General features: G+C 43.7%; 1 protein-coding gene across 1 annotated transcript in view; it reads left to right on the top strand.

The window, feature by feature from the left end:
• The first annotated feature begins 3,161 nt into the window (after window positions 1-3,161).
• The window catches only part of LOC139567911 (B-cell lymphoma/leukemia 11A-like), a 45,017-nt gene continuing 33,171 nt past the window's right edge, over window positions 3,162-15,007 (top strand). The window contains exons 1-2 of the mRNA XM_071389516.1: window positions 3,162-3,608; window positions 6,849-7,256. Of these exons, the coding sequence (XP_071245617.1) occupies window positions 3,554-3,608; window positions 6,849-7,256 (463 nt within the window). The 5' untranslated portion in view covers window positions 3,162-3,553. The remainder of the gene's footprint in view (window positions 3,609-6,848; window positions 7,257-15,007) is intronic.

Consider the following 15,007-nt stretch of genomic DNA (forward strand, 5'->3'; position numbering starts at 1 on the left):
CAACAGAATGTGAAATAAGTCAAGGGGTGTGGATACTTTCTGAAGACACTGTATATACAGATGTCTGGCTCCTCTCCTCTGTTACCTTAGACCTTTTTCAATAGGAGGCGAGGAGAGGATGGAAGACAGAGGAGTTGAGTAGGCCAATTGAGAATCTCTTGTGGAAACAAATGTGCTTGTATGAAATGAGACTCATTTTCTTCACTCACGCGTCATAAGGCAAATGGAATTCTAAAATAATGGGTAAAGTGATAAAAACGACACTAATCAAAAATATAAACGCAACAATTTCAACAATTTTACTGAGTTACAGTTCACATGAATTTTTTTTCTCAATTTAAATAAATGAATTAGGTTCTAATCTATGGATTTTACATGACTGGGCAGGGGCACAGCCATGCCCACCCACTGAGGAGTCAGGCCCAGCCAATCAAAATTAGGTTTTCCCCACAAAAGAGCTTTATTACTGACAGAAATACTCCTGAGTTTCATCAGCTGTCCGGCTGGCTGGTCTCAGACGATCCCGCAGGTGAAGAAGCTGGATGTGGAAGTCCTAGGCTGGCGTGGTTACCTGTGGTCTGCGGTTGTGAGGCGATTGGACGTACTGCCAAATTCTCTAAAACGATGTTGGAGGTGGCTTATGGTAGAGAAATGAACATTAAATCCTCTGGCAACAGCTCTGGTGGACATTGCTGCAGTCAGCATGCCAATTGCACGCTCCCTCAGAACTTGAGACATCTGTGGCATTGTGTTGTGTGACAAAACTGCACATTTTAGAGTGGCCTTTTATTGTCCCCAGCACAAGGTGTAGCTGTGTAATGATCATGCTGTTTAATCAGCTTCTTAATATGCCACACCTGTCAGGTGGATGGATTATCTTGGAAAAATGTAAATGCTCACTAACAGGGATGTAAACAAATGTGTGCACAAAACTGGAGAGAAATACGTTTTTTTGTGTGTATGAATCATTTTTTCTGGGATATTTTACTTCAGCTCATGAAACATGGGACCAACACCTTATATGTTGCGTTTATATTTTTGTTCAGTATAATTCAGCTAGTCGTGGAAGACATTTCATAAAGGAAAGGATAAGAAGAGTATATTTTTAAATGTGTGCATTTTTTTCTCCTCCAAGAAAACAACAGCTGATTCAAATGGGTGGCAGATTTTAAAACACTTTTGCGGTAGCCACCAGGAGGATATTCTGTGCAGAAGACCTCTGTTCACCTACTAACGAATTGACACTATCCTCCACTACTCGACCCTGGACCACTAATCCGTTTCAAAGAGAGGAAAGAGTTCTTTCCATTTGAGAATCTCCCCTAGTTTGATTCGTTTAATACCCAGGCAACTGCTGTTAATTTATGCCCCATAGAAGTAGAACGGGTTCCAATGAGAAGACCGAATTGATAATAACAATTAATTACTAATACAATATACAAAGCACACAAGAAATAGCTTAAATTAAACTATGTTGAATGGCTCTTTGAACTGTGTTGAACTGTGTCTGATGTAAACTATAGGCTACAGGAGCAAGCACTATGCCAGGCAGATGTGGATTCTACTCTGATCCTTTAGCATCATCCACTGGAAGATAACATAAAGTGCAGGGTGGGCTTCAAATAATGTCTCCTTCGCAGTATTAGCAAAGGACCGCTAGAAAGCGCCGTTGTATAGACGTGTGATGGTGCAGTAGAAGGCTACACGCTACCACAGGGTGCCTAAGACGCAGAGGCCAAGCGCAAGTAAGCTGTCAACAGTGGCCTGTCAAAGCGCACACTGCTTACATTAAAATAGTTTAGTTTCCAAAAACTAAAACTAAAAAACTTCTGCAAGGCTGATAACATCTCCAGTTTTAGCCTGTTTTGTTTGTTTGGCTCGCCTGTAATTTAAGCTATGTTACGATGTATCAAACATTTTAATTACCATGTTTACATTGTGTGAAATATGACACTATATTACACTAACAGTGGGCCATGTGAACAGAAATATGTCTTAGATTTTTTTTTTTATCTCAGTGGGCAACGATAACTTTACGCATGTGGATTAGACTACACAAATACATTTCCTTATGAGGGAAAAGCACATAATTAACACATATAATGACCTTTTTGTTAATTAGGCTACTTATTTTATTATAGTCGACTTTTGTTCATATGGGAAATGTAGGTTAAGCTTCTAACGCAAAATAATAACGCAAGGGGCATTAAAACAAGGAAGAGAAGAACGTCATTTGTGTGAAGTAGTAGCCTATGAGTTTTCTTCAAGATGGCAAGACAACCCAAGTCCGGGAGAAACAAATACTAACAGGTTTACTGTAGCCTACAGAATATCTGTATTTTACTGTAGCCTATTTTACTTCATTGAATAGTGATAGTGTGAACTAGAATCATCTGATAGCAAAAACAATACGAATATCTATTTTCTCATGTCGACATGCTTTGAAATTAAATTCAAATATCAAAAGTGTCCACTTTGATGAAGTAACCTGCCTGTTATAGGCCTGTGATTGGTAAATTGGTGTTGACAGCCTTCGGAACACCGATGATATCACTACCAATAACCTTAAATGATTTGATAGGCCTAGTTATTTCATGATTTATTACCCTTTAAAATGGAATGTATGCCTATTATGTGACGTCGTAATATTATATCGTTAGTGCAAGATGTGGAGTGCTTTTGCGCAAGAACCAACATTAGGGTATTATTTAATGGACAAAATATGGTGGTAGGCTATGGACTGCTAAAATATGACATTCTTAAATATAGCCTATTTAATAAAGCGTATAGCCTATCGGGCTGTATCATTGTAACATACGTTTCTTTAACCCATTGGTTACCGACGGCCCGGAGATAGATGTCCACAATTAATTAAATAGGACTATTTACTTTATTATATCCAATTAAATCGATCCGTAAAGTGCACTCGCATCCTTTTCTCTCCACTATAAATTGTTGTTTTCCATGCAGTAATAGGGTAATGGTTCATATTTATTCTTAGGATCATATACAATGGTCCCATATTTTCTCCATATTTGTTGCCAAGAATCCTTCCACTTGGATGTGCTGTATCCCAAGGTTCACGTTCATTTCCAATCTCTCTCTCTCGCTCTCTCCTTCTCTATTGGCCCGGCCCCCCTGATCTCTCTGTCCATTGGCGTCTTCGGGGTCCCTTTCTTTTTTCATATACGGATCCAGTAATGACTGTCCACTGGTTTTGTTATTCTATCTCCACCTCCTACTCCCCAGCTTTGCCCTGCCCATGTGTTGTATCTCTATGTCCATCCATCGACTGACGTTCAAGTTCGTAGGAACGTCACGTCCGCACTTGAACTTGCAGCTCAGGGGGCTTTGCTCATATCCCTCTCTCTGTCTTTGCAAAAGAGTCATGAAGACTGCCGCACAGCCCGTGCCCCGCGCGTCATCGTGATGTGATCTATAATTCATTTTTTTGGATGTCAAACGCATCGATGAAGATATTTTATCTGGAGTCTATTACATTGTAGGACGCCTCTGCCAATGTGAACTAAGCTGAACGCCACCACTTACCAACATGTCTCGCCGCAAGCAAGGCAAACCCCAGCACTTGAGCAAGCGGGAGTTTTCGCGTAAGTAGAATTGAAAATTGCTTCTTCTATAATCTGGTAAACTAGAACACACACGGCCTCTTCTCAATGTATTTGGAGAATGTTTGTAGGCAACTGGACATGACGCGGACCCGTGGACATAACTTAACAGCGTGTCAAGAACGCTGTCATTGAATCGGATAACTTTCTATCGAAAAAAGTTGGACCTTGGAAAATATTGTATATTTGGTAAACAATAACGTATAAGGCTATTTTGCATGTATGTGCCGATGCTACAACACAGGCTTATTTCGCTATTAAATGACATATCGGCTGCAGTGGAGGGATACATTTGCCTATCAAGGTATCCTGTGGATATTTATATTTAGTCATATCTGTTTCTGATATGGAATACGCTACGAAAAGCAAAGTTTATCCCCAAATATGCAATTACACTTTGTTATTACTATTTGTTTGATAGCGTAGATTTTTTTTCGAGAGATGTTTTCTTTTTTGAATGGGGAGAAGGGGTGTTTACATACTCATAGCCCATACAGAAGACCTCGTGTGTGGAACCTAGCCAGCTTTGATATCGAGGGATATAGGATAGAGTTCACGATCCAAGAATACCACTGCACCTCCGTATAACCCAGTGATCCAATTACATTGTTATCGTTTACATCATGACTTAATGTGAATGGATACAATAAGCATTGGAATAATTGGAGACGTTCTATTAAATCTACTATTGGACACTCCGCTACGTTACGTTTAACGAAGAGGTTAATTTCAGAGAGGGGACACGGGAGGTTTTATGCAATAACATATTACATTTGGGCAGGCATACTGAAGTGGTGTTTTAGAGTCATTTATGAGTTATAAATGTATATTCAATAAGCTATTGCTTTTATGCTGTTTATGCCGTGGTGTATAATGGCATGATTTCAACGGTGCTCATTTCTTCTTCTTTTTACGTTACCGGGGGCTAGATCATTTGGAAACGAGTTTACATAATATGATTTTCCGTAAAAAAAAAAATGTTTTTTTTCCCACATATTCTGTAAATCGTTACAATGTTTCTACACGGTTGTTTCTCTTTTACCATTCAATTCTCGGAGGAAGCAAATTAGGTTCTCGTAACATATGCCTTCAATTGTAGTGTATTTATAGACGGCGCCGGTAGGGGGCAGAATATGATTGTGGACATACACGTCGATGAACTTGAACTTGATCTAGGCTACTTTATAGCTTTAACTACGTTGCCTGCTAGACCAAGCGCCGTTGTTCCTGGTCGTATATTTGATGTTCCTTGTTATGCCGTTGTGATATCTTATCAATAGACCTATTATAGTATTCCAAATAAATTAAATGGGAATCATTTGAATAGATTTCTTCATGGATATTCAGTATTTTCCATTTCATTCGAAGATGGATAAAACAATAGCTAGCTGAGAACGTTTTATTTTCTGCAAGAAATGATCAGTAGGCATAATGTGACATAATTTCAAACATCCATCGGCCACTGTAGGCTACCTCTGTGATATGCATAGTTTTCAGTAGCCTCACATTGGACCCGAGAGCATATTGCATGCCTATTCACTCTTCGAGGTATATTAGTCCCCTATTTCAACAAAATCTTAGTCTATCACAGTTTCTTTCAATTAAATGTCAATATATGACAAAAGTGTATCCTAATTGCCAAATCCTTAGTTATATCCACATTCTCACGAGGGACCTAGTTCATCATTCAAATATGACAAATGAGACGTATAGGCCTATAGGATTACAGCCTTACTGGCAAATGCATGGTAATACTATTCAAATTGAATACTCTGTTATTTACATGCATAGTTTGAAGTATTTGAATAGCTCGTTATGGCCTATTGAAAATAGCTTCCATTCAAGTATGATTCCTCCTTGTCCATATAGGCTGCGTTGTATGAATCCCTGCAATAGCAGCTAGGGTACTTGAAATAAGGGATCATTACCATGTTATAATTAGGTAATAGCTATTTCATAGCCTGTTTTCTAATTTCAGTAGTTATTTGATTAAGTTCAGTCAGCTGAAATTCTGGTGCTCACTTGGATGTTGAGGAATAATATATATTTTTTATTTTATGTAACTTATTTTTGTAACTCAACCAGTTGCCTATACAACAAATTTGATTATTTGGGTTTGAAGGTAGACTTTTTCGCACAGCGCCTCAGTCAGACTGCTATGTCCTGACAGCATAAGCTGTAGGAATTAAACTCAAATAAGAAGGAAAAATATTCCTTCAGCCCCTCCTCCCCGCCTCCTTCTCGTCTGACCCGACACAGAATTTAAGGTTCAGAACAGACGGCGAGAATTCATCACATTTTATCTTAACATCCCAGTTGGGCCTCGAGATGTCGTTTACTGTAGCTAGATGAACTATTTCAAAAAAATGCTCCTTGACTGCTTGTATACTTCAGGGACCTATTCCACATACACCCCTCAATAGCTAACCTCGGTTCACGAGAACCCAGCACTTTTAACCAAAATGGGGTCCAATCATCTTGAACTCAAATTAGAATCTATTTTTTGATTCTCCGAGGTGTTAGGTTCATTAAAAACGCAAGATTGGCAGCACAATAAAGAGGGTCAAGCGCCTTAATCGTTCAGGCAGCAAGCAGCACGCTGACTGAACGGTGTCACTGGCAGGCTCATTGAAAAACAGTGCTGTAGTCTTGTCTAAGTCTTCTTCCTTCCTCCCTACTTTCCTTCCTTCCCCCCTTTTCAAATCTGTCTCTCATATCTTTTCTAAGACAGTGCATCACCTGGAAATGCAATCACTATAAACCACAGGTGCCTTGTAGATTATGGTGATATTCATTATAACACTGGAAATGATCATGACAATAACACTGATAATAGTAGTTAAAACGATAGGACAATACAATCAAATAATTGTATTTGATTCTACGGGCCTGCTGCTGGATGTTCATTCCTCTCTCTTCGTTGGTTGTGCCTTCTATATTATCAGTAATAATAGTCATAAAAACGATAGCAAGAGATGCATATGCAGATTTGCAACACTATAATAACCTATATACTGTGTCTCACTTTTCCTTGAAATTATACTTCGGTGTAGATCTCAATCAGTGTTTTGTGTCCACGGTCTATAAAGTATCTAACTCTCCACCACAGTTTGTCAGCTGCCTTGGATGAAATGTCATAGTCCTCTATGTAGATTTCAACCCTGTCATGTATTCTGTATAGAAGTATAACTGTCTATCTCCCCTCCTCTCTCTCCTCTCCAGCTGAGCCCCTGTCGGCCGTTCTCCCCCCAGACGAGGACCACGAGGACCACCCCAGGCTGGGCCAACATGGGGACAACAGGATCCTCCTCAAGGGGGACCAGGACCTGCTCACCTGTGGCCAGTGCCACGCCCGCTTCCCTCTTGCTCACATCCTGCTCTTCATCGAGCACAAGAGGCGGCAGTGCCGCGGCGCCCCCTGCACGGACAAAACTTTAGACGACGGGCACAGGCGGTCGCCCTCCACCGTTCCCCTCGCCTCGCCCCGTCCCTCCTCAAACAAATGCCGAGACAAACACCCGTCGAGACGCCCCGTGGAGGTAGCCGTTCAGGTGTCGCCGCGCAACGATGATGAGGATTGTTTATCGACGCCCACCCACGGAATTATCCCCAAGCAGGAGAATATCACAGGTAATGACGTCACCATGACGACGACGATGACGATCGTAACAAATATGGCTGCCGATGTAAAGAACTTAAGCGACAAGCAAGGTGTTTGGGTCTGAGGTTTACTGTAAGGTTTGGATGTTGACAGTACTTGGATGGTACTTTAACGTTGCGAGTAGGGTTGCAAAATTCCTAAGGTTTCCAGAAATCCAGTTTGGAGGAATCCCGGAATCAGGAAGGAATCAACAGGGATTCCTCGAACTGTTGTTCTCCCAACAGGATAGTTTTGTGAAAACCTGGGAATTTTACAACCCTCGTTGTGAGTAAGTGCCTCCGTTTTGGTGACGCTTAAAGCAAGATTATTGGATCAGAGACCAGAAAAAGGATTTACAGTACAAACTGCACAGAGCAGACGGACTTCGAGTTGGGTTCAATTTTGACTGTTGGATATGGATATCCATGAGATATGGCGTTCTTACTGTGCTGCTGGGTGCAGGGCTGTTGAGTTTATCTCTGAAATGGGGATAGAAGCCCAACATAACGCCCATTCCACTCTCCTAAAGACAGAGAGGCGGAGAGAGAGACGGAAAAAGAGAGAAAGGGTTGCGTCCCAAAAGGAACCATATTCCCTATATAAAGTGCACTACTTTTGATACAGGGCCCATATATAGTGGGCTCTGATCAAAAGTAGTGCACTGTATAGTAAATAGAGTGCCATGTGGGACGCAGCCCTAGTTTCTGTCTCATGTGGTCTCGATAGATGTATCTCCATCTCGCTGTGGTTTTCACAGAGACATATCTCTTCCCCTCAAATACATGCCTGCCAATTCATACTCTGGCGCTAAAATATAAAATAAAATAAAAAACGCGTAGGAAAGTAATTACGGTGAACTGTCAAGGAAGAGGCATTTATTTGAGGAATCCTACTCGAGCCGCTAATTGTCAGGGTTCTCTTAGTCTTCATTTAGTTAATTAAGGACTTCTTACGGCGGTTGTCTAACCACAGCTAAATGAAGCAAGCGAGAGAGAAACACATGATGAGCAGCTCAAACAAATAGTTCTGTCTTACAGACGTTGGTGGAAATTAACTTTGTGTGTTTGACACTTTCATTTTCCTTTTTGAGTTATTATAAACATTTTTAAAAACAATTTTGGCTATAAATGCGGACTTAGTATAAAGAAAAGTAGTATGCTGCATTGAACTTATCAATGCTTCTGCGGAGGTGAGGCTGGTTTTCAGTTCAATGTTTTATCAGTGAGGGTTCACCAAATGACAAATACCCAATAGGCAAACATACAGCTCCATGTACAATACAGTGGGGTATAGGTAAACACACAGCTCCATGTACAATACAGTGGGGTATAGGTAAACACACAGCTCCATGTACAATACAGTGGGGTATAGGTAAACACACAGCTCCATGTACAATACAGTGGGGTATAGGCAAACATACAGCTCCATGTACAATACAGTGGGGTATAGGCAAACACACAGCTCCATGTACAATACAGTGGGGTATAGGCAAACACACAGCTCCATGTACAATACAGTGGGGTATAGGTAAACACACAGCTCCATGTACAATACAGTGGGGTATAGGTAAACACACAGCTCCATGTACAATACAGTGGGGTATAGGCAAACACACAGCTCCATGTACAATACAGTGGGGTATAGGCAAACACACAGCTCCATGTACAATACAGTGGGGTATAGGTAAACACACAGCTCCATGTACAATACAGTGGGGTATAGGTAAACACACAGCTCCATGTACAATACAGTGGGGTATAGGCAAACACACAGCTCCATGTACAATACAGTGGGGTATAGGCAAACACACAGCTCCATGTACAATACAGTGGGGTATAGGCAAACACACAGCTCCATGTACAATACAGTGGGGTATAGGCAAACACACAGCTCCATGTACAATACAGTGGGGTATAGGCAAACACACAGCTCCATGTACAATACAGTGGGGTATAGGCAAACACACAGCTCTATGTACAATACAGTGGGGTATAGGTAAACACACAGCTCCATGTACAATACAGTGGGGTATAGGCAAACACACAGCTCCATGTACAATACAGTGGGGTATAGGCAAACACACAGCTCCATGTACAATACAGTGGGGTATAGGCAAACACACAGCTCCATGTACAATACAGTGGGGTATAGGTAAACACACAGCTCCATGTACAATACAGTGGGGTATAGGTAAACACACAGCTCCATGTACAATACAGTGGGGTATAGGCAAACACACAGCTCCATGTACAATACAGTGGGGTATAGGCAAACACACAGCTCCATGTACAATACAGTGGGGTATAGGCAAACACACAGCTCTATGTACAATACAGTGGGGTATAGGCAAACACACAGCTCCATGTACAATACAGTGGGGTATAGGTAAACACACAGCTCCATGTACAATACAGTGGGGTATAGGTAAACACACAGCTCCATGTACAATACAGTGGGGTATAGGCAAACACACAGCTCCATGTACAATACAGTGGGGTATAGGCAAACACACAGCTCCATGTACAATACAGTGGGGTATAGGCAAACACACAGCTCTATGTACAATACAGTGGGGTATAGGTAAACACACAGCTCCATGTACAATACAGTGTTTATTGGTATGGACCCCATAGGCCTAGATATAGCATAAAGGGTTACTGTGGGATTTTGGCAATGAGGCCATTTATCTACAGTACTTCCCCTGAGTCTAATGATCGTGTGGATACCATTTTTATGTCTCTGCGTGCAATTTGAAGGAAGTTGCTAACTATCGCTAGCTCAATTACTAACTAGTGTTACTGTAATGACTCCAGTCATTACGCTAGTTAGCATTGGCTCCCGGAACTAACTCTAACTTCCTTCATACTGAACACAGAGACATATAAATGGTATCCACCAGTTCATCTGACTTGGGGGAAGTAGATAAATGGACTCATTGCCAAAATCCCGAAGTATCCCTTTAATGTACAATACAGTGTCTATTGGTATGGACCCCATAGGCCTAGATATAGCTCCATGAACAATACAGTGTCTATGTTGCTATGCTATCTGTGTTGGGCTGTGGTCTAGTTATCCTCTATTCTGTCAGATCTAATGACCTCTTGTATTTTATCAGTAATTATGCATCCGTTTGTTAAGCAACACACACGCACGCACGCACACACACACACACACACACACACACACACACACACACACACACACACACACACACACACACACACACACACACACACACACACACACACACACACACACACACACACACACACACACACACACACACACACACACACACACGCACACGCACGCACACACACATACACACAAAGACAGACACAGGCCCACTATGCCTCTTGGCTCTAGTCAGCTGCCTCTACAATCTTTCTATGCTCATTTAGATCTTGATGCGTATCGTCTCCACATGATATCACTGGGTCACTAACGTTATGCAATGGCCTTTTATTAACAGCACAAGCCTAATGGATCATGTGTGTGGTGTGAGTGTGTGTGGTCTGAGTGTGTGTGGTCTGAGTGTGTGCGGTGTGAGTGTGTGTTTGTGTGTGGTGTTGCGTGAAGTGAGATTGATGAAGGCGTTCTTCGTCATCCTCACGCTCATCTTATGACTTCGTTGCCATCCTCCTTGTCCAGAGAGAAAGAGAGAGAGAGAGAGAGAGAGAGAGAGAGAGAGAGAGAGAGAGAGAGAGAGGAGGTCCAAGGAGATTGGGATGACGAGAGTCAAATGGAGAAATACAGACGATGCTCCTCTAAATGTTGTTCTTGGCTTTAATGGACTGACTCAAACGGACACTGTGGACCCGTATCGTGCCACCTCCCATATTTAGCCACTGGGATTCCACAAAAGCCATGTCCATGCCATGTTAATGTCATCTGTCCTAGGAAGCTAAGGACGAGCCATATCGATGACATGTTGAACGGGGCTACAGATGGTAGGTAGCATGATATGAGACGTGGTGTTGGTGGTGGTGGTGTCTGTTTTAGTCAGTGTGAGATTCATACTGTACTGTGAATGTCTTAATGATGGATCGCTCTTCTAGGATACATACTGTCCACAGCATCTCCACGGTTACGTCCCAAATTACACCTTATTCCCTTTATAATGCACTGCTTTTGAACAGAGCCCTATGAGCCCTGGGCAAACGTACTGTAGTGCACTATTTAGGGAATAGGGAGCCATTTGAGACATAGGTCAAAATACTGTTTCCTAGTGCGGGTGTCCCATGGCCAGACAGGGGACACCGTGATACTGACACCCTTACATTTAGACACACACACGTGCACGCACACACACACACGCGCACGCACGCACGCACGCACGCACGCACGCACGCACGCACACACACACACACACACACACACACACACACACACACACAATCCCCTTTTTGAAATGCAGAGTCCAACAGGGCTGATGTCTCTCTATGTAAAATATAATCCTGTATATGTGTGTGTGTGCTTGTTTGTGTTATGGGCCATTAGGAGGAGCAGACAGAACAGAACAGAACAGCGTACCCCTATTTGCATGATAAACAAGTTAAGATATGCACAGGGACACACAGGCCGGGTCCACATTATAAACAGAGCAGATGATCAGAAGGACACAGACAGAGACACAGACAGGGTCAGACACAGACACAGGGTCAGACACAGACAGGGTCAGGCACAGACACATGGTCAGACACAGACAGGGTCAGGCACAGACAGGGTCAGGCACAGGCAGCCTCAGGGTCAGACACAGACATGGTCAGACACAGACAGGGTCAGGCACAGGCACAGACAGCCCCAGGGTCAGACACAATACTCAGTCAATTACATGTACAGAGCAAACACTTTCCCTTTAAGGAAAAAAAGGACTCATATTATAACCATCCAACACCCCATCAAACCTTCCCTTTAAGGAAGGAAAGGAATCATAGTTTAACCAAACATACACCAGACTAGTGGTTTAGTGTATCTTCGTTAGCTGAGCCTGCTTTCTGCCCGGCCTGTTTCTGGGGGAACAAAGGTATTTAGCCAGGCGGTGTTGGCACCATGCCACTTTTCTCCCACCAGTCCCCCATCCGCCCCCTCTTTCGCTGGGGGTGTCTGTCAGGCCTGGATGAGGGACTGAGGGTGGGGGTTGGGGGTCGGGCAGTGGAAGGGCGGTGTAGGGGCGAAGGAGTCCGACTCCTCGTTAGTGACATATTCGTCCCTTGAGTGACGGAGAATTCAAAGTGCAGAGACAGAGTGTGTACATCCTTCTGTTTGTGTTATCATTCAGATTTGAAGTAGAGAGAGATGTTTTTCCCCCTTCTAAAATGTCTAATTTGCTCTGGGAGAAGAGCTTGTTACAGATGAGTAATGATGTAATGGTACTTCCTCCTCCAGTAATGTACACACCTGGGTTCTAATAGTGCGCTTTAACCATACAGCCACATTCATGCTTTGAATATGAATTGTTCATGAAGAATGTTGTGTTCCAAAGCCTGAGTCCTAAATACACACACATGTTGTCTACAGAGATTCACCAGCAGGCTCTGTTGTTTGGTTAGTGAGTGTTAGTGTACTCGAATAAATCTGAGTTTCCAAGTGTGTGTGTGCAGCTTGAGTGTGTGTGTGTGTATATCCGTGTGTGAGTGTATGGGGGTATCAGTATGTGTGTGTGTGTGTGTGTGTCTGTGTGTTTGTTAACGCTTTACTAGCCCGAGCATGCAGGCTGAGCTGAACATGAAAGGGTCTTTGACTTGGCAAGCCTAGCCGGAGGACACCCCTCTGTGGACCGTGCCAGGGCAGACTGGGAACAGAGAGCAGCGTCCCGGGGGGGGGGGGGGGGGCTGCTGTGGAATGGGGAGGGGGATAAAGGTGTGTGTGTTGGGGAGGAGGAGGTGTGGGGTAGTCGGGGGTTGTGAGATAAGGAGTGGACGGGACAGGTTGGGTAATGGGTGTGTGTGAGTGTGTGTCCCTGTCGGGCTCCTGGCTGGGTTTCCTGTTTTAGTGTTTGTCTTAACAAGCCCACCGCCACGGCCCCAGGGTCTTCAGGTGGAGGCTAGTTTGGGGAACACACACACACACCCCTCCTCTCCACCCCCCCTGTGTTTTGTCTGTAGTAAATGTGTTGTGTTACTAGGGCTCCCTGATGCGGAGCTGTGTGGTGATGAGTGCTGTAAGACAGGAACATATGATCCCTATTTCAGCCCTGAGCTCTGGCCAGACCCTCTCTCTCTCTCTCTCTCTCTCTCTCTCTCTCTCTCTCTCTCTCTCTCTCTCTCTCTCTCTCTCTCTCTCTCTCTCCCTCCCTCTCTCTCTCCCTCCCCCTCTCTCTCTCTCTCTCTCTCTCTCTCTCTCTCTCTCTCTCTCTCTCTCTCTCTCTCTCTCTCTCTCTCTCTCTCTCTCTCTCTCTCTCTCTCTCTCTCTCTCTCTCTCTCTCTCTCTCTCTCTCTCTCTCTCTCTCTCTCTCTCTCTCTCTCTCTCTCTCTCTCTCTCTCTCTCTCTCTCTCTCTCTCCCTCTCCTCTCTACCCAGGTCTGGTCTAGTCCCAGGGGACATGGAGTCTCTTAGCCCAGTCCACATAAGCACATCTCAACCTCTCATCAGCTTCCAACATTTACTCAGTCAGGACTAATTCTCCTTGCCTTGTCTTGGCTCTGGAGCAGGCCAGAAGACACACACACACACACACACACACACACACACACACACACACACACACACACACACACACACACACACACACACACACACACACACACACACACACACACACACACACACACACACACACACACACACACACACATACATACATACACACACACTGGCATGAGTCAATGTGATGCCTGGACGCATGCATGCACGCGCGCACACACACACACACACACACACACACACACACACACACACACACACACACACACACACACACACACACACACACACATACACAAACACTCCAAAAAATACCTCTGCTTCCTCCTCAGACAGAGAGAGCGTTGTTTACACAAACCAGGATAAAACATCACCCTTTTCCCTGTCAGAAGTAAACACGTTCCCATCCCGTCTGGTCAATACTGTGGCAGACAGGCTGATACAGAGGTCAGGGGTCATCTCTGTCCCGGCTGTCACGCCCTCGCCACCCCCGCTTTCAGCTGCCAGGTTAAGGACGCTATTTTTAGGTTTTTGGAGGGAAAAAAAGGTATTTGACACAGAGGAGCTTGTCTTTGATACTGCCACAGGTCACAGAAGTAAGGTTCTGTATTAGTTTGGTAACTCTGGAGAGAAACATGGCATATCCATAGCATCTACAGTACACAGATTTTATCATTTTATTCAGAAAGTCATGAAGATATTATATCTCCTGGCTCAAGTGACTTTGTGTTGTCTCTGTCTCTACCTTTTGACATAAATGGAAGTATCCCGTTTGATTAACATAGACTGTCAGTGACGACCATTTACTCTGTGTCGTTTCCCAAACCACATCATCAACCTCTGACCTGAGGGACTGAGGAGTGTCTCAGTGATGCTGGGAAACAACATTTAACCCCCTGCTGCTGCTCAGTGTCTCATAGTGTCTTACTGCAATATCAGTGACCTGTCAGATACTGTTCCCAACACTGGGCCCAGTGGAAGGGTGTGTGTGTGTGTGTGTGTGTGTGTGTGTGTGTGTGTGTGTGTGTGTGTGTGTGTGTGTGTGTGTGTGTGTGTGTGTGTGTGTGTGTGTGTGTGTGTGTGTGTGTGTGTGTGTG

Source organism: Salvelinus alpinus, chromosome 2 (genome assembly GCF_045679555.1).
Source record: "Salvelinus alpinus chromosome 2, SLU_Salpinus.1, whole genome shotgun sequence".
Classification (NCBI taxonomy): domain Eukaryota; kingdom Metazoa; phylum Chordata; class Actinopteri; order Salmoniformes; family Salmonidae; genus Salvelinus; species Salvelinus alpinus.